Source organism: Poecilia latipinna, unplaced genomic scaffold, assembly GCF_001443285.1.
Source record: "Poecilia latipinna isolate Pla-1442-1.1 unplaced genomic scaffold, P_latipinna-1.0 Scaffold17, whole genome shotgun sequence".
Lineage (NCBI taxonomy): Eukaryota > Metazoa > Chordata > Actinopteri > Cyprinodontiformes > Poeciliidae > Poecilia > Poecilia latipinna.
The window spans coordinates 679,839-706,821 of record NW_015112633.1 but is presented as its reverse complement, the minus strand read 5'-3'; the positions used below and the strand labels follow the sequence as shown (position 1 = coordinate 706,821).

Sequence of the window (26,983 nt, the reverse complement as noted above, 5' to 3'; positions counted from 1 at the left end):
TTAAAAGTAAAATACTAAACAGTGTCAAATAGTTTTTCTATTCCTGATTCAATACTTTTTAGAACAACCTTTTGCAGTTAAAACTGCAGGTGATTTGAGATAATGTGTCTACCAGCTGTTCACATCTATAGACAGAGATTTTTGCCAAAGCAAGCTCTGTACGATAGGATTGGCAGTGCATCATTTGTCAAGTCTTGTCACAGATTCTAAGTTGGATATGGGTCTGAACTTTGACTAGTCCATGATTTATTTTTTTTGCAACAATGCCTTTTTCTTGCCACTCTTTCGTAAAATACTTTGGACGTTTCGCTGTATGCCCTGCTTTCAACTTCTGCACAACTTCACCCACAGCCTGTTTGGTGTGTTCATTAATCCAGCTTTTGTAAATATTCTCAAACAAACCACTGATTCTTTCCCAGAACAGCTGTGTTTCCAGTAGAAATAAACTGCACCATAGACAGACTTTGAATTTAGCAATTAGGTGGCCTCTGAATGTGATTGGATGCACTGGATTTTACTTAACGGGTGCCTGTCATGTAAAATCTATGCAAAATACATTATTTGTGCTTATAATGTTACAAAATCTGAAAAATAGCAGATGAAGTACACAATCACAAATGTTTTCCAGTTGTAACCAGCTGTTCTGCTCACCTTGTGATTCTTGCCGTGCCTGTAGATCATCCAGTCTTCTCCATTAGTACTCACTTCCAGCTTGAAGGAGGAAACGTAATAAATATTCTTAGTTTCCTTCGAGATGGCGCCCTGAGTGGCGATCCCTGTGAGGACCTTTAGAGTATGGAGGTCCACCTGTTGGTAAAAGAAGATGGATTTAGCCTTAGGAAGTTGACTTGTTGTACTCCAGCATTTTGCATCTTTCTGCTTTTTTCCTCCTCCTCCTTCTCTGCTTCTTTGTGCTTCTTGCACTGCTGAGACTCTCTCCCAGCAAATCAATGGTTATGACCTGCGGCTCATTTTAATTTCCTCACATACAATAAGTATAATCACGTCCCATGCTAATTGTAGATGTTAAGCTGTGTGTCTGGTACACTACTGGCTGTGTTGTACTAAATATACAGAGGTGCAACTGTTTTTTTTCTGTCACTAAAGCAGTGATGTGAACAATGCTGCAACAACATTTGAAAGTTGCTGAGCATTTCATAAAATCTATTCATAAATTCAACATAAAGAATAGCATTTTCACAAATTTTCTTGAAGATCATAAAATGGAAAACAACTGCTTATTTATTAACAGAAAAATGATTTCCAGATGAATGGCACAGGTATGTAAATACGCTTGTCTTATGCCATTCTGCGATAATCCTCAATGTTTATAGACTTTTATAAAGATTATTCACAAATTGTGTTGAATTCATTGTTTGATCAAAAAATCCATTCTGTCTAGTTACATATGTAGCACACTGGATATAAACCATAATACTACCAACAATATGCTCTAAAATAAGGTTTTTATAATGGAGCAGCATTCCTATCATCATGTGTAAGGATTCACTGTTTTTGATGGGAAATAATTGCTCTTGTCAACCCAATTTAAAAATTCAGCACAAATGAATCACAACTGATACTAAAAAGTTAGAGCTGCTGCACTTGAAGATTTCTTACTAAAACACATCAGCTTCAGGCTTCAGCTATCTCAATTTAAGACAGACAAATAGAGAGGAAAAGATGAGAAAGGTCCTACTATTGGTCAAAACATTTATTCTCCTCCAAAGGAGCTGTTGAAACCTGCTGATTAATCTGAGACTGCTGTGTGAATGTGCACTGTTATGTCCCACATGGGTAAAGTACAAAACACCGGGGGAGGGAAAATGCTGCGTTTGTTATCTGTCAAGAAGACAGGTGTTTTAGATTACTTCCAACACACACACGCGCGTTTCTGCACTGGTAGGGCAAGAACAAGATACAGCAAGACAACTAATCAATAGTTCAGGGCAGAGGATGAGGGGAGAGGAGATGGAGAAGTAAGGAGAAAGGTAGAAAGAGAGGGAGAACAAGAAAGGAAAGAACAGAGGTGAAGAACAAATGAAAGAGGGAGAAATGCTAAGTGAGTTTTGCCAGGGAGGGTTCCTCATCAATCACAGAGCTGTTAGAATAACGGAGCCACAAGAACTCCACCATCAATCTGTACTGCACCTCAGTGAGCGTACGAAACACAACAGAAAAGAATGGAATAGAAATTTCTCGCACCAAAATAACACATGCACTCTGAGGTCTTAGACACCATAATTGGTACGATGTAATTAGAAGAAACCTGCTGAATGAGAAGAATATGCACTCATCAGGGTTCTGTCACTGTTTGTTCAGTGGTAAAGTAGCTAAAAGTCTCTGGCCCTGTGCAGACCTGGCATCAACATCCATTCTGGCAGGTGACCTATTATGTTTCCTTGAAAAGGTTGGTGTTGGTCTTTATGGGCAATACAAAACATCTTCATTACATTTTTTCGCTCAAAGTTGTTCAATTGGTTTTTAGTCTGCTCAGTTCTCAGCTGTTCTAGGGACTCTTGTCACTTTAAATCCAAGTAAGCGTTTATAATCACACATGAAAATGGCAGGAAAAAATATGCAATCATGCAACCGTGTTTTTTGAAAAGCATTAGTAAAGCCTCCTGCATTATGCTTACAGGCATGCTTGTAAAGATCATAAACCGCAAAAGATAACCCATCTGAAACTAAACCAATCTGTCTTTAGATGTGCTGGCCTCTGGCAAACCTGAAGCTTTAGGCAGGCTTTGGAAGACTATCCAAAGGTGCCAACCAGCAGCATAATCTGTTGTTTACAGTGTGCGCCTATTCGAAAAGTCCCCTCTCTGGCTGCCCGGGCTAAACCTCACCTTCACTTTCTCTCCCTGAGCCAGACAGCCTCATAACTCAAGCTTAGCTCAGGGACAGAACAAAGCTGGCACTGTGACAGAACGCCGGAAACAATGCCTCACACACCCATGCAGCTAAACCCAAACACCACTCTGCCTCCCTCCCACTCACAGCTATCTCTCCCTCAAACCCTGACACAAATATATCAGTGATAGAGTTATTATGTCAACTGTGGATGAAAGACGATGTAAAAGTTGGCGCACCATCTGTTTTTAGGTTAGGTACAGGAAGGTTTTTAGAGATGTTATGACAGAAGTATTTAAGGCATAGCGTTTCAAATTAGTGCTGCAATCTAATCTAAGAAGCTAAAGTTCTGACGTGATGACTTAAAGAAAACCCTTGTGATACGCGTTACTGAATTACTCTTCCTTCCAACATGAAGGAAAGACTAAGTACAGCTGTCCTGATCAACTTTATTTGATTAATTGAACATACGCAAGTCTGACCGGCTCTAAGATCAGGAGGTTTTGCAGTTGTGTGCTAACACAATGGAACAGACAAAAGATATCACAAATGAACAAAGAGAAAAAAATATATCTGGTGCCCATCAATCAGGGGAGGATTATAAGGCCATTTAAAAACAATTTAAGTGTAGAAAGTTGCCAATCTCCCCAGGAGTTAATGTCCCAGAAAAATCACCCCAAGGGCAAATGGTACGACGTTCAGAGAAATTATGAAAAAAACAAGAGCTGTACGACAGACTCTACAAACCTCATTTAGATTTGACAACAATAAAAGCAAGATCAGAAAAGCCTTGCTTTTTTTTGTAAGGATTGCCAGGAAAAAGCCTCTTCTGTTAATCATTTGGTTTAAAAATTAAAATGTTTTTGGCATCTAGAATTGGTTTTACATGTTTTTTAGACGTCTAGGTGTATGTCTGTTTTACCCTAAACTGTCCAGTTAACTGGGCAAAAAAGTTGGCCAGTTAACTGAGAAAAGAATGAAACTGCCCATAAATACAAAATCATTGAGTTTAAGCTTATGCTATTTGAAATTTGTGCATTGGTTTCATCAGACGTTTTTGCAGAACTTGTGAATTTTTAACTACATCTAAGTTTACAACACTTTTAGACCAGGCAAAGTTGCAAAATGTATAGTTTTTTTTTTATGTCAAAATAATTTTAAGATATCACCTTTAAAAGAGGTTCTACTTATTTTTTTCATGATCAGAGTTAACAGCAAACTCATACCTGTATGTACTCCCTGTTGTTGTCTTCAGCAGGCGTCCACCCATTTTCTCTATAATTGAGTCGGGCTTGACGCGGCAGCCAGTTTCCATCATGGAAACTTGAAGAAGCCATGATCTGCTCGTCTGTGATCTTTCCTGACTCCATTCCTAAGGCATTGCTGCAGTGGAAAGCTAAAGATGGGTAGGAGAGATGTTGGGAGGAGATGATTAAGACTCAAACTCATGTTTTACTTCTGGATCACAACTGAAGACTTCAAACTTACTCTCGCTGACTTCCTTGTGCGTCATGTTGTATCGAGCGGAGAAGCCATCTTTAGCCACAGCCATGTCAGTGTGGAAAGCCAGCGAGAGGATCCCAGTGGATGACTGGATTTCAGGAGGTACTCTGGTCCCACAGTATCGGCCAATCAGAGGGCCCACTGTTAATCCAATAAGAATCCGTAGATTAACCAATTTTGCCATTAAAAATTTAATTTGCCAGAAAATTGGACGCTGTTTGCCAATTTTCCTTTAAATATTAGTCAGACTCTTAACCAAATCCTCCGACTGTGTTAGTCACACGATATCACTCCTCCTCTGATACATTTTCAGACCCTTTCATCCTTTAACCCACATATTTTTCTCTATCTGTTGTTACTTCCACTGTTTTATCACTCATCTCCATCACTCCCTCCAGCAGCGACGTCTGCTCATCCTCCCTCTGTCTTTATATCTCTGCCTTTTATCTGTCATCTTCACTTCTAGACTAAAACACATTTTCACAACATGCACCATAAATGAAAGGATTTGGTATCAACTCAAATATCCATGTGGTTCCCCTGCTATCTTATTTTAGATCATGCAATGCCATAACATTAACATAAACAGATTAATTACAGTGTTTACAGTGTTCCTTGACTATTTTACATTTTGTATTGCCAACACAAACGACTGCATTTTGTCCTGATTTTAAGTGACAGGGCAACACAATGTGGAGCAGGATTCTGAAGAGACAGGAAAAAAAAAACAAGATTTTCAAAGAATTTTGGATGTAAAATCTGAAGCTGAGGCATGCATTTGTATCAGCCTCTCCGGATTCACTTTAGTTGCAGCTGGAACACTTTTTAGGCTTTGTCTCTGTGAGCTTTGTACATCTAGTGACTACAATTCACCTATTCATTTTTGCAAAAATAGCTCAAGTTAAGTCACGTAGGATGGAGAGCATCTGTGAACATTAATTTTCAAGACTGGGCCAACATGTGAATATAATTTTGTGTTCAACCACTTCATTGTTACTTTGGCTGTATGTTGAGACCGATTTTCTGGCTGGAGCTAAGCATTCAACCCGCTCTCAAATTATCTGCAGATTCTATTTTTTCTTGTCTTCTGTTTAGCTCTATATGTCGTTCCAGTTCCTCCTTAAGGGCAGCACATCCAGAGCATGATGTAGCCACCACCAGGATGGATTCCAGGTGATCCACAGTGTTGGTTTTAAACCACGAAAAGCTCTATGCCAAAACGTTTGAATATAGTCAAAGCTAAGCAGGGCACACCCTTGCATGTTTGCTACTCTTTTCTTTAAAACCAGATTTGTGCGGTGCATGTCTAACAAAATGTTCTCTAACAAAATACTGAGGTTTTCACAGAACAACTGAATTCCTTCCTTTTTAATGATTTGGTAACTTCTATTTAGTTTTATTGAATCATGTTGAGCGGAACCAGCATTAATGGGGTGATTGCAAAATCTGTTTACATTTTTCTCATTTTTATTCACAATTATGCACCACATTGTGTTTGTATGTCACATAAAAATTTTTAAAGAAGGTAGACTGAAGTTTGCGCCTGTAAATACTTCTGCGAAACACTGCAGACCTCAGACTCATGACAGAAACCTTTAACCATGTCACTCACACAAGATCCCTCTCGAGTTGAGATAGAGATCTGTCTTCAAATCCCTTCATCCCTTAACCCTCAAATTTGTCTCTATCCGCTGTTACTTCCACTGTTTTATCACTCATCTCTATCACTCCCTCCAGCAGCGACGTCTGCTCATCCTCCTGGTGTCATCACCTCTCTTCCCTTCATCTATCATCTCCATCTCTGGACTAAACACGGTTTTACAACGTGCAGTAAAAATGTACACGGAGTTTACATGTTAATCCAAAGATCTAAGTGATTCCCTGTGCCGTTTTTTTTTCCTCTCTAGCAGACTACCTACCGTACCACAAAATGTCAATGCCTCAACGTAAACAGAAGGTTGTGATTCAAAGCCCAGAGGTGTGTGTGTGTGTGTGTGTGTGTGTGTGTGTGTGTCAAAAAGGGAGGGTGTGTGATGAGATAGTACAACATTCATCCTGCAAACTCCCAGCTCCAGAGATATACACATGAAGAAGAAGAAGAGGAGGAGGAGGAGGAGGAGGAGAAAAAAATAGCTGGCGATCGAACAGCACTATTGATTTTTTTCCCTTCCCTTTTGGAATTGTTGGATATTTGAAATACGTCTCTTGACAATGGCAATAACTCTTTTCTTGTTGGTGGCGAGGAGCAGGGAAAACAAGGAAAAAAGACAAGCAAAACAAAGCGAAAGTAAAATACAGCGCAATTACATTTCTCTAACAAGATTTTGTGTATTTACAGCTTGCTTTACAGACAGGGCTCATCTCATTTCCTTTCCATCCCCAAGGTTGATAGATGAGCCTGAAAGCAAACAGTTGACTAGTCAGTTCATCTGAGGAGATAAAATCTAAGCATACCAATGCTTGTATGTACACTGAAGTAAATATAGGAACAGTTTAAGCTCATCTTTCAGTTTTCTCTCTCTTGCCTTATTTGATTTGTTGTTTAATCGAGTGAAAACTGACTTCTGAGGCTGTTTATCTCTGCTCCCATTAACTGAATAAACTGATTTAAGGCCGTCTTTTAGCATCCACTCCCTTCGCCACTGTGATTTAACCCAATACTGTCTCAGAGTCTTTTTTTCCCTACTCACTTTTCCTTCTAAGAGCCAAGATGAGTTTCACCATTTTATAAATTTGAATAATGCAGTTTCACATTAATAAGATAAAAGGACTTGAAAACGTTACAAAATCTTGAAGTAGATTTCAAGTTGCATATTTTGCAGAATATTGTTGCTGTACAAAAGTATTTATCCCCTTATAGATTGTGTAACATTTAGATATTTCAGATCAACCAAATTTAAACATTAAAACAAGAATAACTGGAGTAAGTACAACATAAATGTTTCCAGGCAGATGATTTTCTCTTTCTGGAAAAGCTGGCTTTTATTAGCCAGCTGACCACCAGTCCACAGCAACAAGTGAGGAAGGGCAGCTCTAAAACTCTGGTCACTGTCCAGAATCTAATTAAAAGCATTTTAAATCGTATAAAGGGTGTTGCATAATTTTTTATTTTTTTGTGTTTTTGAAACCTGGTGTCACTTTATGTACTTTTTAGGAACAAACCAAAAGTCCTTCATTTCTTTCTCTTACCATTAAATTCCCTCCACTTTCATCTTGTTTTGGAATCTTCCTCCATTATTGTACGCCACAGCATTTATTTTCATTGTTTTCTTCTATTCCTTTTTCTTAAAATGTTGGAAAGAAGCAGCTTCTTTTTATTCCTTCATCCATGTAAGCAGCATTTCTTCTCTGCCCTGCCTTGCCATTGCCCTGCAGGCTGAATTCATCGCTGCACTAAAGCTCATTGCAAGCAGCTGTTGGTTCTCCTTTCTGTGATGTTCGATTCCTCTTTGGCGATCAATTGTTTAACCTCTCCTGACTTGGCAGCTGTTAATCTTTTTGATCAGAACTGTCCATTTTTAGAATAGAGGAAATTAGAAGTTATTCATGAGGGCAGGAGTAGCTTGAATAAAGAACAAATCTTTGGGCAAACCCCCTTCCCCACTTTTCGGTCCTGCTTTCAGAAATCCTGTTTATCCTTTCCCGAAGTCAGGCCACAAATCTCCCGACCTTGATCCTCAGTCCAACATCTCTTGCTTTGTTCCTGTATTTCCAGCTGCAGAGGGGTTTTTTTTTTTTTCGCTGCCTTTCCACAAACGCTTCCAGCTCGTTCTTTTCATTCCATTGCTTGAAAGAAGAGACAAGGTCTTTGCACCTTATGGATTACTCTCTGTGAAATCTCCCAATTTTTCAAGCAGCTACACCAGAAATATCTTCACCATCTCCCATTCTCCTTCTCACCTCCAATCCCTTTTGTCCCTCTGCTTAACATCTCCTATTTTATTTTCCCCTTTAATTTTTTTTCCACAACAGGTGCCAGCATCCTGCCTGAAAGCTTAGCTTTTATCTACCAACACATAGCTGCTAAAATAGTCTCGGCTCTACTGCAGTCAATAAGGATGTAGGCAGGGCACTTTTTCACTGTACTGACTCAGAAGGCAGGTGAGGTAGTGCTGAACATCTCCATGAACAATATTCAATGGATTTACCAAAAATAATACAAATATACAGTATCTCACAAAAGTATCCACTGCCCTTTAACTTTTGCAGTCTTTTTTATCATGTAGCAACCATAAACTTTGATGTATTTTAATGCGATTTTGTGTGCTAAATAAACACAAAATAGCAAATTTCACTATTGTGAAGTGAAAGCAGAAGGATACATGTGTCCTAAAAATGTGGCACCAATTAACACTGGTATACCTAGATAAACTCAACAAAGAGCCTTTAGAATTTAATTACTGAGTGTAATTTAATTTCAGTAGAAAAAAAAAACACAGTTCTTTGAATGCCTCTGAAGTTTGTTTGTTGCTTACACCAAGCATGGTGATGGCAGCATAATTAAGCTATAATAGGCTATGCAGAAGTTAAACTTCATAAACATAATCTTACAAACTATTTTTGGTCTAGTGTCTAATGCAAATGGCTTAGTACACTTGAACTAAGACTAAACTAACTTACATGTAACTTTTCTGCATGAAATAAGAGCTTGTTTTAGTAACTACTGAATATTGATGAAAAGTACAAATTCTACTGGCAGATTATTAAGTGGATTAAGCTACAGTGTCTGACTTTTTGCTGTAAGAGCAGTAAAAAGTTATTGAATAAAAGTGAAACCTCAGGACAGCTAAACAGAAATGCATTTTTCTATTTATTTAACAAAATAGAATAAAACCATGGTTTGTTTTCCTGCCACTACAAAGCAACTTGATAATTTGTTGGTCTATCAGTTAAAGTCATGCCGTACCTGCTGGAAGTCCATCCCACACTTCCAGCCAGTCGTACTTGCAGTCTCCGTCGCTCCCTGGCAGGGGATCGTTCTCCAGGTCAAAGGTGAGGAAGGTGAGGGTGACATCCATGCTGGGTGGCACGATGATAATGAAAGAGCACTCCAGGTTATGGGGGTATTTGTCGGGGTAGCCCGGGGACTCAATGAGGCCTGAGGGACTTGTGAAATTACGAGAACAATCTGAGCCTAGAAAGATGAGACAAAGCAGAAAGGGAGATGTAGCTTAGTGGCAGAGAAAGGCCAGATTCAGTTATAAAATAAGTGAAATGATGTTATTTTTTTCAAGAAATTGAATACTGTGAATGATCCCTTCATACATGTTTTTCTTTATTTGAAAGCTTGTGAGCTTGTGGGTAGATATTGAGTGATGTCATTTACAATAAAAAAGATTTGACATGAACCTGATTCTGGTGTTTTAGCGTGGTGTTATAAAAGATTAAAAAATAATAAAAAAAAAAACTTGGGGAATACTCCTATTAGTTACTTTTTGTACACAGCACACTTCTGCTAATCTGCTAATGTGCCATTAGTGTGCTAATTTTTCCTTAGCAGTTTAGCGGGTTTGTTAACTTTGAAAAAACTTTACATGCTTGGCTTTGTCTAAATGAATGTGCCAGATAAATTCTGAAGTGCTAATTTACTTGGCTGTTTTTATACATTTTCAGTTGAATAAAAGTCAACATCTGTGTTTTGGTTATCCATTGTCACATAGTTAGACATTTATATTAATGCTCTTATTTTGAAGTGGGTAAAAATAGCAGTTTAAGGCAGCAGTTCCATTTCCTCTCCTCAGATCTTCTGATGTTTCCCCTCAAAATGTATTTCAAACAAGAAACATACAGAAATATTATAAAACATGGGCAACAGAGAACAATATATTTATTGAATTAATGATTATGATGAGTGTTTTAGGGTAAGCGAAACTGACTTTTTAGTTAACGGTGCCCACCACCGGAAAAGTAGCTTAAGTTCTGGGAGAGTTGGCCTTCAGAAATTGGTGAAGCATGAATGGAATGTATTTTACATGACTGTCTTTTAATACGTATTCAAAAATATTAAATACCAGACAAAGAAACGGATAATCTGCAGACCGTATCAAGCATGTGGAGTACAGCAGTTCATGGGACCTTCTAGATCTACCCCCTTATTAACACTCAGATTCACACACACTATAGACTGAACACAGTCGCACCAATTGGACCATTATACCAGCTTAGCCAACCATGTGTGACCAAACCCTTACTCTCTCACAGACACACACACACACTGTCTAAGCCTCTTATTGTAACCCATTTCCCCCCAGTCTGTTTGGGTGTCTGCTATTGTACTTACATGCTTCCATAAATGAAGAGAAGCGTGAATACATCACAAAATAGTGTTTATCGTAGCAGTGGGTGAGGAGTTTTTTTGAATTTTGAACATGTCCACTTGCTGATTAAGGGCTTGAGATTCAAACTCAAAAAGAGCCTGGACTCCTTTTCTTTCAAATGCAAATGACCGCATTGATTTTCCATTGTGAGCAACAAGGCAGTTGGAGTCACAGCGTGTCTGTGGAAGTAAAGCTCGAAAGTTAAAGACTTTAATTTGATAAGGTTGCTTGGAGATCTCCATGGAAACTAGATTTTTACACAACGAGTACAGACTGACAGACGCTATAAGCGATAACCATATGTGTCTGATTTATTTAATTTTGAACATCTTGGTGATTCAGTCTTCTGTGGTTGTGACTAAAAATATTGATGTTTTCAGCCTGATATTTTCATTTGTCTCATTTGCGTGAGCGTCAGTCTTAACTACATATTGACATCTGATATTATCAGAGACAGATTTTCCACCATCAAAATGAATGAAATAATATTTTGCTGCACTTTCTGGACAGACTTTGTTTTTACTATGATCTTCTTGGCAGCGGCGTGACCTCAGTGGCAGACAAACACACGCTCACACATAAACACACTGTTTCTTCTGCGTCTGGCCCCCCTGCAGAGGCAGTCGCTGCATAGCTAGGGGGCTGCGTGACAGTCAGTAGGTGCGTGTGTGTATGTGGAGAGTGCACGCCTGACCAGTTTTGTAGCCGGCAGCGATTTTATTCCCCTCTCATTACTTCATGTTCATAGAGCCTGGAAAAAAAAACCCACTTACTTATACCCTCCTTTCTCCCGTCTTGTTCTGATCTGTCCCTTCTTTGCATTGAAAGTAACACCTATCACCACCTCATCTTATTTCCTATTGTGCTTTACTTGTATTGTATCTGTTTGAACAGGATTACTGTGAAAGGAGCAAGCTGACAGCTTGTTGCTGTATTTGTTGCCGGGTAGATCTGATGCTTATGTCTCGTTGATCTCTGGGATTCAGGACGGGGATTGTCAGCATGTCTTTAAATGATGTGTTGGCATGCAACCACTTTTATTTATTAAAGTTCAAAGGATACCACATTGAAACAAAAATAAAGTATATATATGGTTTTGAGTGCCTAGTTGTTATATAAGAAAACAAAACTAATAACCTGTTCAAAACATTTTTCATCTTTAATGAAATATATATCCCTTATAAGTCCTTATAAATTGCTGCAGTATTTCCACATATTGTTCGTTCGTCATGATATCATCTATATTGTACAGTACGTCGATTTCCCATGCAGCAAAACACCCACACAACATGCTGGCACCCCCCTACTTGAAGCATCAGCAATGAACCAGATTTGAGGATATCCACAATTTTCCTCCTGATATTTTGGCTTTTCTCATCATCACATAACACAAGGAAGGGTTGTGTGTATTGTGTTGCCTTAAAATGTTTAATTATATTTTCCTTCAAACAGGTTTGGTTGTTTTTCTGTTAAACCATGCTGGCAAAAACTGCAAAAGTTATGTTACATATGTAATAATTTTTTTAAGTTATTTGTAATAGTCTCATTATTTTGCATCATAAAAATCCTAGCATTGAAACTGGAGTTTTTGTGTCTGCTCCATGTGTTAGTTTGCAGGTTTGTGTGTATGCTGTGAGCTGACATGCACACATCCACGTACAGGTTCTTTGCAAGATAAAATCCAAATTTACAGCCCATCTTCACACATACACACACACACAAGAACACACACAAGAGCACATGCAGAGGTTATTTACTGTAAGATACCCACTGAAAGAAATGTATTACAGGCGACCACACACAGTTCACTGAAACCAGCGTGAAAACCCACAACATTTTAGAGGTTAGGATTCCACCTGGTTGTTATTTAAGTTTGAAGCATGGGCTTTTAAACTTGCCAGAAACTACCTTTCAGCATTTATTATGGCACCACATTTATTTTCCCTTTAAAAAAAAAAAAACTGCCTTTGCAGCTAAACTCCAACCATGCCACCATAAGACAATTAACAGCAAAATAATCTCACTTCCGTTTACTGAAAGTTTAAATCCAGCAATGTCTCACTGATGTAATTCATGAAGCTGTTTGAACATGACAAAATTGAGGATTTCCCTGACTCTTTCCAAAGACCGTCTTTCCTCTGTGTCTACTTCTCTGAACTGCCAGACATCTCAGCTTCAGATAGACAAAAATCCAAGGTGCTGATTTCCTCTACAGGACCATGTTCTGAACGGAACAACCAGATAAAAGAAGTTAAGAGGTGTGGATCAAAGAATGACTTGAAGTAATTTTCATGAACAATTTAATGTTTGTGAATAGTTTGAATCAGCAGCACAAAGCAAAGAGAATACACACAGTTCCAGTCCGAAGAATACTTCATCGGAGCAGGAATCCCATAACAATTTGGGGCTTTGAATGATTTACGTGAATGATTCGTTTTACTTTTTGACCATACAAAAAACAACTTGAATAGTACTAAACATAAACATCAGGTGCTATAATGTAAATTCATTCTGAATTGTATCTAATCTACCCAACAAGTCTAGCAAAACAGTAATGAAATTTGTGTTTCGTCATGTTTTTCCTTCATTTTAGTTAAGCTTCTTGGTACCACTGTCTGTTTATTTCCTGTCAAATGGTTCTATATTTGTACAAAAAATGTTTTAGTAGGTTTTGTGAAAGGCAATCAGTTCTGACATCAGCCTGATTAAATTGTCCGGAAGAAAAAAGGCTGACGTTTGGAAACCTATAAACACTGTACCAAGCATGGTGTTGGGTTAATTATGCCCAGAGTTTGAGTAGCTCCTAGTGGAGCTGGTTTTATACACACAGCAAGTTTTACCAAATTACTAAAAGTAGAGCTACAACTCACACAGAGGACTAGAGATTATTAAATTTCAGTCAGACAGTTTTCTGTTCATGATGATACAAACTTTCCTACTGAATCTAACAGTCAGGTTACTGAACAGTGGCACATATTAAATTAATGAAAATGGTTCATTTTTATGACATGAAAAGATGACATCTTCTCTCACATTCCACTGTGCCGTGGTTCAAATATTTAAGTTTTAAAAGGCCACAACTTGCTTTGATGCAGAGGAAGTAATTCTGCTATAAATGCTTGTTCTGTTATTTCAAGCATCGTTGTTTCTGCAGAGCACCTTTGGCTGGTTGCTGGGTCAGATCTGGAACCACTTTCCTCAATGGGAGCTGGAGGTGGGAGGAGGCAGCGATATGATTGGTCAGACTTACTAATAAACTGAGCTGATGAGTAGTGGGACAGAAGCGGCTAGGAAGCGCCTAAAGGCACTGGCTAGAATGTAAACAAAACTAGTTATTGGAAGGGGTTGTCACGATAACTGCCCCACTACAAAGCCCACAGAGTTTCTGTGTGGAAGTGAGATTTGGTGTAGATGGGAAATACAAAATAATAAAAAATCTCTTCACTCAGCTGAACTGATTCATATCTCATTCGGGTCAAAAGCTGCTGCCCACAGGGTGCAGTATTAATTTTAGTTTAAATATTTAAGCATCCGACAGTTCTGGGTCACTTTGAGTTCAAGTTTAATTTGCAGGAGTAAAGGTAAAATTAGAATATGTCCCTGCAATGTCCCCTTGTGAGACAAAAATAAAGAAAATAAACTGCACGTTTGCATGTGTGAACTAACATTTGCGTGCAGACATGCAAGCTGCCCCGCATTTGTCAGTAACCATCCAGCCTGCATCAGTGCATTCAAGTATGCATGTGTGTGTGCGTGTATGTGTGTGTGTGTGTGTGCGTGTGCTTGCGCGCATGCATGTGTCGAGTTCTGGGTCACAATAACATCTGGGGGAACACTGCCCAGACAGTGAAATTTGATTGGCTATCACATTATCATGCCTGCCTTCATATTGGCTGGAAATTTACTACTGTTTCTATAGTAACATGATTGTAAACAACAACAAGAAAGGCATGCCCATTTGATTTACCATTGTTTATGTGTATGTCTGTGATTTTTTTATACACCATTTTTTATTTGTGTGCATGTATCTATAAGTCTGCTACATAATTACTACAAGCCCTAACCCAAACTGGCAAAACCTTCCCAGTGCTCCCAGTAACAGACAGGAGTTGTGACAAAGACGAAGACAAAAATTCACTGGAGGGCATGAAGGTAACAAAAAAAACAAAGCCATTAACTAAAATAACAACATCACAACACATGATGCTGAAACAGAGCGACTTTGTTACAGTAACGACTCATTGTTTCCAGCTCAAGTGCAGTGGAAACTGGACAGATCAGTTTAATGGTTTTCACGCTGATTTATGTTTACAAGAGTTCCTGTTTTAGGCCACAGAGAACACTTTTTATCCAGTAAACAGCTTTCTGGGAAAGACACTTCTCACCAGTGTTTCATAAAATACAAAATGTCCAAAAGAAAAAAAAAGAATAATAATAAAAGCTTAACCATTAAATCTAGCTGTTGGATATTCATTTGCATTTAGACCCTTTGCTTCAATATTTTGTAAAAGCTCCTTTCGTTTCAAATATAACTTCATTTTTGGGGGAATCTCTATCTACTCTTAGCGCATCTACAGACTTTTGTCCAAGGTGGGGATGTTAGTTTCCTACCACACTATGTCTGGACTTTGATTGGGCCATTCTTAAACATTAATGTGCCATGATCATAATTATATAAATTTAGCTCTGGCTGTACGATTACAGTTATTGCCCTGCTGGAAGGTGAATCGCTGCCCTAGCCTCAAGAATTTTTGCAGCCTCTAACAGGCTTTTTTCTAGGATTACCCTGTATTTAGCTAGACCATCTTCCCTGTCTCTGCTGAAGAACCACCATGCTTCAAGGTGGGGATGTTAGTTCCCCATCACAACAAGCATTTGTGATGCACCACTGCAATACATGAACAAGTTGGCAGAGTAGAAATGGAAAAAAAAGAGATATAACCCACAAATTTCTGAGAAAACAGTGATTTTGGGGTTTTTGTAAAATATACTAGTTGAAGTCACAAAGAAACCACCCCATGCTTTAAATAACAGTTTCAAAGGTTTTAAAATGGTAACTCTTTGAATTCAGAGTTGTGTTAACAGAGTAAATCTGAGCTGTTTCAGTGGGTGAGGTGGGGAACTGAAAGCTGATTAAAACACTGGGACTTTATTGGCTATTCATGTGAATTTGTTTTGGTTTTGGCCAATAATTTGCAAGATAATTGTAAACACATGGCTCATTAACATTACCAACACTTTTTGGGTTGTCACTGAACACCCCCTCCAAAAAAATTGGGGAGTGCTAAACTTGAAAGGGCCATATTTTCTTCATTGGAAATCCATGCTTTCGGAATCTGTAAAGAACTCAAAACGCCATGGTGAGACTTCTTCATGGTTTTGTCATGGTCAGTCACATTTTGAACGTAGGCCAGAATTTCAATTTATGGTCTCATCTAACCAGAGCACCTTCTTTCACATGTTTGCTTTATTTCCTGGATGGCTTGTGGCAAACTGCAAACAGGACTTCTTTTGGATTTCTCTAAACAATGGGTTTCTTGTTCCTATGCTTCCACAAAGACCATGTTTGTTGAATGCGTGTCTAAAAGTTGTCCTATCGAAACATTCTCCCACCTGAACAGTTCCTCCTCAGTTACTCTGTGCCTCCTCACTGCTTCTCTGATTAACGCCTCCTTGCCTTATCTGGGAATTTAGGAGTAGGAATTTATCGTATTGTTTCTTGTCATATTAATTCAGATTTATCTTTGTCGCAATAAATTCTAATTAATGATGATTAAAACCACACAAAACTATTGTCAGGATTGTCACTTTTACAACTTTCTCCATCGTTTTTTTTTTCTTTCAACGAGAGCATCATTCCATAGAGATAGATCTTAAAGCATGGTTAAATAGTTGTGTAGTTGCATGAATCAGACTAATGTAGCAATAAATAGTTTGTATCACTTTTATTGTTACCATAAGATATTGTGCTAAAACTTCAAGTTCAAATCGCTCACCCCCAGGATGAATAAATAATGCAAGTCAGACTTTGCAGGCTTTCTACTACACAATTATTCACTATTTGTGCTGAAATTTCATCAGAAGCCCACAAAACCTTATGAAAGACAATAACTATTGACAAATACAGCTTTATTTTAAGAGCTGGCTTCTTGGAAGCAAAATATTAAGAGAAATCCGCAGTGGACCAAGACACAACAACATATTTTACATTTAAATGGTTCACGGTGAGGCTGGACAATATTTGCGACTGGCATACATTTCCAACAAAATTCACCCACACAACCAGACGTTCGGCAGCACCTTCCAGGAAAACAAGATCCTGTTAGCAGTGCGGCAACAGCTTGAATGTTCCAAATGGCTCCATCATCGGTGCCAGAGAGGGTCGGACACCAACACAAAGCTCTACAGTTAGAAACGAATAAACAGTGATCCTGTAAACACCATGTTTCCCCTCCTGATGGCGAGCTAAAAATATGGGATATTATTTAAATAAATGTACTTTCAAGCAAGATACTAGAAAGCGACAGACAAACTTGTTCCAAATCTTATTAAACCTATTTATGAAAATGTCATTCTTCCCTGCAATATGACTGTAATCTACAGCAATAAAGCCAGTGATCTAAACAATTAATAAACAAACTAAATATGCTTAGACAAGCAATTTGAAGCAAGCAGCATAGAAACAAATCAGCAAGTCTTTACGTTAAAATTTTACGCTCAAATTAAATGAGCCGATTTACAAATTGTCCTTTCTTTCTTGTTTCAGTTCTTTTTCTTGGGGTGCTGGCGTGTGAATATTGACACCAGGCTCGTTTTAAAGTCCACCAGGTCTTCATTTACGAATCAACAACACTCACACTTATACAAATGCGCTCAAGAAGTCCCAAAAGGTTGGTGCCAGCAAGTGAGAAACACCAACAACCACACGTGTTGTGTTAGTAACCTCAGCCCTCTGTGTGTGCGTGTGTGTGTGTGTGTGTGTGTGTGTTTGTGTGTGTGGGTGGATCTCAGGGGAACGGGAGCTCAGGACTCAATTAGGCCGGTATGTGAGGAATGCTTTCAGAAGGAACGGGACAAGATGGCTGTGAGGCCGCCACTGCTCGCCTCTGTGTCTCACTTGCCCTTGATCTCAATTGGTCTCGCTTCAGCTGACCCATGGCGGCGTGAAGGGGAGCCATGTCAAACACGTACACTTTTATACACACACTAAGTGTCATGATGTGAAGAAATGACCTGCCTGGACATGCTGGAGGGCCCTCAGGGGTCCTCCGCTGTGTCTCCTGATGCCTTCCCTCTGACTCCATTTACACCAGGGAGACAAACAAGGCCTGATCACCTAATGAAGCATGTTTAGTCCCCTTGTAGCTTGTTATGATAGCCTCTTGTAAGATGCATTGTATTCATTCATTTACAGTAAGGATTCTTCATTTCTCTGGACCGAAAAATTGAAATTCCTTTAAAAAAATCTAATATTTTGACACAATTTAAGACAAATTTCCTTGTTTATTTTCCACAAAAATAAAACTTCTGTGTTTATTCACATAAATGTGTGTTAATACCATCCTTATGATTAACATGGTTTGGGAGTGGTGGGCAGAGCCAGATTTGCAAGGATGTAGGGCCCTGGGCAGAAGCCAGTTTTAGTCCCCTATCCACTAAGAGAAGTATCTCTTTACTAATGCAGATTACAGTACATTTATACAATTGTACTGTAAAAAAAAAAAAAAAAAAACAGGGCCCTGGATTACTGCTTCAGTAAAACCTTAGGTAGCTTTGACTTACCTGTTTTGTGTATTTCATAGCGCAGTGAGAAACCCGCCCCCTGCTGGGCGTAGTCCGACACAAACTTGATGTGAAGAGATGGGCCAGACGATATGATTGGTGCAGGGGCAATGTTGCTGCAGTGCTTTCCCAGGAGGTCGGCTGACTCCGAGTTCCCATCATGGATCTCTACATAGTCATACCTGCCAAAGACAAACATGTCCTGATAAATCAGATCTATTAAGATGGAATAACTGGACTGTTACCATGAAGAGGAGATGGATGGATAAAGTTTCAGATTAAACTCCAAAATAGCATTGCTCATGCCTAAAACATTAGGTGCTCTTTCGTTGGGGGAAAAAAATGCTTATCATTTAAAAGTACATTCTAAAACACCATGAAAGATGAACTCTCAATAAATGCAAGCAGACAGGATGCTGGGAATTGTTTTCTACTATAAAAGGACTTTACTGACAAGAAATCTATTTCTATTCCTGTTTCTTTCATGTTTTTTGACAACAAATGTTAAGGTCTATCTGTGGACTCACAGCAGGAGTGCTGCCTCTGTGTCTGGATACCAAAGGCACACCTGCCTGCCTCTAAAATAGCTTCCTGGGAATAAATTCCTGGAGGGAGTTATAAAGGAAGGCTTTAACGTTTGATTCTAACTGAAACACGGTCCTTCACAATTAAGGGTTTTTCTTAAACTAAAGCAAAACATTTGGGGTGAACTTTACCTGGATGCTTGTTTACAGCATACCAATCACTCCTGACCACATCAGTGCTGAATCATTTTTCCTACTCTGATCTTCACACATTTTATTGAAGCTTGTGCACCCTTGAATTCCTGCGCCGTTAAAGAGCTACTTATGACTTTATTGCTGTTAAAAATATCATCCACCAGCAACTCTGGTCATTAAAATGACTCACCATATGAAGGTATCATGTGCCTCTGGATAATAAAAGTTAAGCTCATGGTAAGCTGCTGCCACATTGCACACATATTAAAAATACATGAATATGAAAAGGGTGTTAATCTTTTCACTATTTGTTAACGGGCGTTTGTCACACCTCCCCTTTTTTAGAGGCAAACATGTTTATGCTGGAGTTTGACATGTGAGTAGAGAGTTAAACCTTAGTTAGAAGGTTTATGCCATTCAGACCAAATTGGAAAAGAAACTACAGTCAGAACAAAAAGATCTGTACTTTGGTCTCATAGAGCCAAAAAAGTTGAGTAGTTCTTCATGCTGAAGTCACGATGTCATGCATCCTATAGAGAAGAGTTTTTCACCTGACAAAACTTCTTAAAAAGCAACTTGTTCTGTTTTGACATGTGGAGAGGTAAATATTATGACAAGAATCTGACTGAATACAATCTGAGTGCTTAGGTTGACTTAATACCGAAGGCTAGATCTGGAACTGCAGAGAGAGAGACATAGAGAGAGAGAGAGAGGCAGAGAGAGAGAGAGAGAGAGAGAGAGAGAGAGAGAGAGAGAGAGAGAGCGAGCAGCAATCTGAAGCACTGAGCAAAAATACTGGTTGAATCAGAGAATACAGAAACTGGCTAAAATAAACATACACAGCATTTAATGTCATTCAACTGTACTTTCAAAATGTATATACTGAGCACCATTTTGTTGCAAGAACACAGAAACTAGAAATAGAAAAAAATGACAAATTATCTGCAGAAAAATTAAGAAACCAACATGTAAGAATGTATGAAAGACTGAAGTTTCTGATACAGAACCACATGACTCAACTCCAAACCAAACTCAAGTGCAGGAATATCTTTTTCTAACCGTCTTCTCCTGAATTATAATATTTCACATACTAACTGGGTCTCACTGACCTGTTTGCTCGAGATAAGCGCACTTCTCAAAGTGATCCTTTTGTAGACATTTACAGACATACAGAGACATACATGCTTTCTTAAATCTTATGGAATGAGCAAAGGTCTATTCACCCAGCTTTTCAATTTCAATACCATTTTATCCAATTACATAACTACATGGCAGAAACGTTTCTGTATTTGTTCACTTTTGAGTTTGAACTTAAATAATTTCACTAAACAATATATTTTACTGGGACAATAATATTAGGTCATCCCTTAAGTATGACTGAAAACTGAGGTATTTTATGCAGCTTTACCTTTATTGACATTAATATGCATGGGAAAGAAAACACTAAAAGCAAAACATGGTTACTGTTGTTTATTTCTAATCAAGTAGTATTTCTTTTATGCATGACAGGTAAATTCACATTTTCGGATGGATAAAGTGATCATTCCTGTCAAATCAGAAAAACAGTACAGATATCCGGCGTGAACTAAAAACCCACCAGATCACTGATCACTTTCTAAAATGCAGCCAAGAATAGATGTTTTAGCTGTGCCTCTACCTGTGCGTGAGTCTCTGTTTGTTATCATCCTCCTCTTTGTGTCTCATCTGACAGGTGAGCAGCCTCCCAACATGATGAGGGTCACAAACCTCTTTCCCTCCCACCATGTTTCAGGCAGAACCCCGCCCCCCCCATCAGATTTATGGTGCAGACTGTCACTGTGCATGCATGTGTGTGCTTCTGCAGTGGGTGTGTCGCAGCTCCTGTCATATATTTCCTAAACCAACGTCTCATTGTCGTGACAGCTACCCACACCTCTTTTGTGCAATGACAACTCCTTCTCTAATTATTCTTCAGTGTGCTGCGTGTTATTTTTTTCTAGTTTTTCTGTAAATTAATCTTGAGCTGCTAACACATAATATTAGCTCCGTCTAAAGGTGCAAAGGCAAAACTTATAGCCAATGAGCTTCAAAGGTGGCCTATTGTGCTTCCTTGAACAGGTTAGGATGGATCTATGGGCTAGATCAAACATGTTCATAACATTTTTTGCACAAAATCATTCTCAGAAAATGTAATTTTAATCTGATCAGTTCTGCTTGCTTGCAACTCATTTCAGAATTAACTTTTTGGATCCTTTTGTCACTTTAAATCCAAATAGTCTGCTGCTGGCCGCCCAACTCAACCTTTACACTCACACATGAAAATGGCTGCAAACAGATGCACAATCATACAACCATGCATCTTTGAAAAGCAGACATGGAGCCTCCTGCACAACCAACAAGAATGCAGCAAGAGGTTTCTGGATGGTAAGTCAACAACAAAACACTTGTCTTTTCCAGCAGCCATTGTACATCGCATACAGAGGTATAAACCATCTTAACAAACATGCCACAGTTCAGCTTGGGAGGTGACAAGCTAGATAAAAGTGGGGTTGCTAGGTTAGAGACAGTTTCTGCTAGTTTGTTACATTACATTACAAAAGTTTTTGAAATGGTTCATTTTCTAGACACCAAAAATTAATGACTTTTTTAAACAGTTGGGTTGTTTTTAGAAGCAGTAGAGATCCACATGGAAGTACAAAAATTTAAAAAATTTGAATTTTGCCTAATATGTCTCTTTTATGATTTATCTTTCACTTGACTGTATCCACACTGTCTTCCACACATCGCAGAGAAGGACGAGCGTCATCCTCACCTTTAAATTTATGCCTTTAAGAAAAAAAAAACCCCAACAACTTCTAAGACCTCCATTCACACAGCCTGTTCATGCTGATGCAAACAAAGCTTGTGGTTTTACACAAGGTTCTTCCGAGGGGTTTGAGATTTCCAATCCATGCATGCGTGGGAGGTACACCGCTTCTAACAAACTGTTAAATCCCATCATCGCTCCCGTTTTTTGCTCTTCTTTCCCCAAATATACTCTACTGTAGCCAATCCCTGATGTACCGAGACTCGCCAAAGGCCATCAAAGACCTTCAAATCTGATTCTCCCACACTGTTCCCCTAAAATTAATCTACTGGAAACAAGTAGCAAGGTTTTTAGTGATTCTCACGTTAAATGGAGAAACAATACACGTTAGATCCAAAACAAACTGTCAGAGAAGGTCTGAACCGGCGTGACAGTTTGGATTTTTGGAGATCTATTCATCTGTGTTTGTGGAATTGAGTTGAGTTTTTTTAGAGCATGAAAGCTCATAAAAGTCTGTCAAATGAACTTTCACACTTCCTGTATTTTTAAAGGTCAGGGAATGGAAAAAGATCTGGGCCACCGAAAAAATAAAAAATAAACAATTATTTGAATCCTGGAATTGTTTAAATTGTTTATCCACCATCAGGCAAATCTAGTCTTAAAACTCGAATCCGCCTAATAAATACGGGACATTTCAGTGTAGATAACAGGCAGGTTTACAAATCCTATAATAAGGAAGAAGCCCTGATTATTAGTGATTATTTTCATGTAACATAATTGGCATTGACACTTGATCATTTTTGGTAATTTTTTTAAATTCTGACATAAAAAAGTCAGAATTCTAAGGAAAAAAAAGTCAGATTAAAAAAAGTTTGGATTCTAAGACTTAAATCAAATTGTTGTTGTTGTTGTCCATATCAGGGTGATGGTAGAGGCAAAACAATCTAATGTGCAAAAAAGACTTCCCTGCTAAGATACTTGTAAAGATGAGAATTAAATTAATTAAAACTCTCATTTGACCAATGAAAACTGTCCTAGTTAAATCTTCCTAAACACCTAACGGCTGTTATGGAGATGTGATGTTATTCTCCTGTAGTGATAGTTGGAAATGTTTTTACTTCGTTGACCTGACAGTGTGTGGCAACTAAATAAGTTGGGGTTTTCATCCTACACATTGGTCAGTGGCTGTCAGAAATAGGCAACTGCATGTTGTCAGGGAAAGAAAAAGTCATTTACTATTGATTGTATGTTCAAAGATATGCAAATTAACTTAAAAAAAATAGATACGGTAAATGAAGATACAAATGTTTCAGCTACATTTGTTTTAAATAATAGTATATTCAATAATTACATTATGCCACTTATGATTTTCTTGAAAGCTAAATTCCAATGGCTGTTCTTCTTCATTCAAATTATAGGTTGCTCTCTAAATTTTTCAGTGTGAAATTATGCTGCTGCCAAAATAAACCCCCTTATTTTAAGCTTTTAAACACATCTTTACTACATAATTACTCTGTGTCTGGATTCAAAAATGTGCTTCAACTAAGAACATATTTTTTGCAGTAATAGCTTAACCGTTTGAGATCAATTTCATAAAATAAAATTCAGAAAAACTTAAAAAGTTGAAGAAATCAGCTGATACACACCCTAACAATACTGGTTATTGAAGCAGGTCAAATGTGGAATTTCAGATTCCCTAAAACAGAACATCTGGGGTAAATCATAGTGTATGTACCACTTCTGCTTTAGTCATGTGAGTGTCAGAGTGCAAATTTAGCCATAAGGGATATTCTAAGATTGTTCTTAGAGAAGCAAAACTGCACTGTTGGCTCTCTGTCAGAAAAAGGAAAGAAATTATAGATCTGCTAGTTTCCGCCAATCCCTCTGACCGCTAACAGATGCTTCTTGCAAAAGCGACGATGCCTGTAAGCCACAACAAACTGTAATCCTGCAGTTCTTTCTAATTTTTTTCTTCACTTCACTTATGCATGCTTGTTATTTTACCGCGGATGCAATCCAAGAGAAAAAAAAATTCAGGAGATTTGAAGGCTATGTTCAGACTACAGGCCCATTATTTCCAGACTGATTTTAAAAAGATGTGGAAAAAAAGTTTGTTTCTTTGTTAATGTGAACCAAACCTTGTTTTCAAACACAGATTTCCACTTGGACAGTGCTGCTAAAAGCAAAGTACAGAGAAGGACAGCTCATGGACTGATTCTGAAAACTCTCTGCCGGTACTTTTGAGGGAGGGGACAGCACAGGACAAGCTGGAAAGGAAAAGCTCTTAGTATTTCCAGACACTTCTGTGAGCAAAAACAACCCATGAGGAATTTAACGATGTGTTACAAATCACATCTGATAGTGTTCAAGCAGTTTTCAGTAGCAAATTGTGAAGATTAGGTCCAAAACACAAATTGAATCTATCAGAGTAGATTTTTATTTAGGTTCCTAGAGTCCATAGTCACAATATCTAATATTTCTGAAAGTCAAAGCCCCAAATATGAAATTATGCTCTCACTTATGCCTATAAATAATAATAAATCAGTCACTGAGAAGTGTTCTGTTTAATGAGACTCACACACGCTTTCAGTTTAGACAATATATTCATACGCCTACGTTGACTTAAAGCAGCAGCTGTTAGTGTGTCAGTGAAGCAGGTAATAGAGAGCAAGCAGGGCGACCGACTTCACTGATATCAGGTAATAGGTCTATTATTGCCTAGTGCTGGACGATGTGTATGAGTGCATGGGGGGAAGTATGTATGCATGTTTCCAGCCATAGTCTCCAGGACAACTAATCGATTCCTCATTATGGTTTTAACACACATTGACCAGGATCAGTCCTTCACTCATACACACACACACCTACACACACACACACACATATGGTTATTACAGTAGCAGACATTGATCAGGTAGACCTTCAGGGCTCCAGGCAGCATCCATAAATCACCACAGAGGTATTATCATTATTGCCAACAATACCTGAAGGAGGTTATGTATGAATGCATAATTTAAAGTCACTACATTACTGGTTAATATATCATCAAATCTATTCTGCAACATGGCATCACTTGAATCAACAAGTGCGAAGCTGTTGGGATTTTTTTGTTGTTGTTTTTGGACAGACAGATGGATGGATATCAAAGATGGACTGTATTATTCATTGACTTAAATTGAATTATGTTCGAAACACTTAGATTTCACCACATTTTTGGCAACATTGGCCATACTTATTTTTTCATACAACATAATAGTCAGTAGTTAAATTAAGCTGATTACTCCTACAGCTGTAACTGCACCGATTTACAAGAACCCCAGTAGAAACCTTTGGAGGAGCACATCTTTGCAGTTTAATGGCTTAAAGATTGGGAGTTTTTACCATCCAGTACTAAAATATGGCTTTATTTCTAGAAATTTAGTTCCTGACTTTAAAATTCAGATTTCACACCTACATAGTTGTATTTTAATGCAGTGCAAATCTTTCTTTATTCAATTTTTGTTGCAATCTATTGCAATTCTTGATGTAAATTTATATTTACATGTTTTAAGTCTTGTTTTTTTTAGCTGTTTCATTGAATGTGTTGAACATATGACTAATGTTTTTTAGTTGATCTATTGTTTTTGTATGAATACACCTGTCTCTACAAATACCACACCAATTAGACTTTGACTCCAGCTGTACGAAATAAACAGCTGACATTTCTTTGTGAGCACTTGTGGCAGTCACTGCATGATAGTTTACCAATAACGGCGCTTTAACCTCAAAATCAGGTAAACAGACTGAAACTCTTCATTTTCTGTAGTGATCTCCTACGTTTTCCATCCCAAAACAGTGTGATAACACCGTCTTTGCCTCTTTGTTTGAACTTTTGTCTGGATGTTTGACTCTCCTGCTGGTAGAGTCACAGTGATGTTAATCCAAACACGCAGGCAGCTGCTAAATGCCCACAGCTGGTAATCGAACTGTCACTCCACATGCTGCTCCTCTCTCCTCCTCCCTCTGTTATGCATTCTCTTCCCTCCACCTTTCTCCTCTCTGCCGCTCTGCCCGGAGGCCAGTGTCACATCACATCACTCCATCTTCTCACTCTTCTCTTGGTCAAGTCTGCACAGCTTCTGTCTGCCAGCCAGATGTGTCTGCATGTGTGATAAAATATTTCTACATTTGCAGACAGCGGTGTTCACATTTGATATGTGACTCATATTACACGAGACACACAGAAGAGAGAATAAATCTGGCATAAAGTTAAATGTCTGATTGAGGCAGAGTAAAAAACAAGCTCTAAGGCTTTGCTGATTTTTTTTTTTTTTTTGCTGACTGTATGTGAACTTCTTTTTACAGTGACTTACCCTGTTGAAGGTTGTTCATCACCGTCTAAACTTTGTATGTTATTGTGTCCCATTCCAACCTCAAACTTTACTGAGTTTTATTAGGATTTTATTTAAGAGACTAACTCAAAGCAGTGGGGTGGAAAGAAAATCACAGATTTTTGTTTTTGTTTTTTTTTTGTTGTTTTTTTTTACAATTTTGAAAGTGTGGTGTGCATATGTATTTAGACTTCTTTACTCAGATACCCTGAAATAAAATCTGCAACTAATAACTCCTAAAGTAATGAATAGCTGATAAGCAGATCCTGCTATAAATACATCTGTTCTCTAAAGCAGTGATCCCCAACCTTTTTATTACAGGAAATTTTGTTGCGTCCCGGGGGTCGGGGGGTGGGGGGGGGGCTGAAACGTCAGATAAAGCTGCATGTTGGTGTTCCCGCTAAATCCTGAATATCCCCTATTTGGGTTGTCTTGGCCCTTTTAACGCAGCCTGTGGGGTTTTCCCTGACTGGGAACAAGAATACAACCTGTTGAATGTGACAGTAGCCAATCAGAAAGCGCTGTGACGTAAGAACAGAGGGGAATCCCAAACAGCTGACATATCGCGCAGCTGTGAAAAACTGGTGGTGAAAATGAGTCCGGTGGATATCGGAGATGATATGTGGAAATGTTTATTACTATATGTAAAAGTCG

General features: G+C 38.4%; 1 protein-coding gene across 3 annotated transcripts in view; it reads right to left on the bottom strand.

The window, feature by feature from the left end:
* Positions 1-26,983, bottom strand: part of LOC106948550 (neuropilin-2-like) — a 118,369-nt gene that overhangs the window by 62,943 nt on the left and 28,443 nt on the right. For all 3 annotated transcript variants that reach the window (XM_015034308.1, XM_015034300.1, XM_015034316.1), the window contains exons 3-7: positions 18,456-18,637; positions 9,263-9,490; positions 4,342-4,497; positions 4,080-4,249; positions 652-807 (exon numbers count right to left, since the gene is read on the bottom strand). In XM_015034308.1, coding sequence (XP_014889794.1) covers positions 652-807; positions 4,080-4,249; positions 4,342-4,497; positions 9,263-9,490; positions 18,456-18,637 — 892 coding nt within the window. The remainder of the gene's footprint in view (positions 1-651; positions 808-4,079; positions 4,250-4,341; positions 4,498-9,262; positions 9,491-18,455; positions 18,638-26,983) is intronic.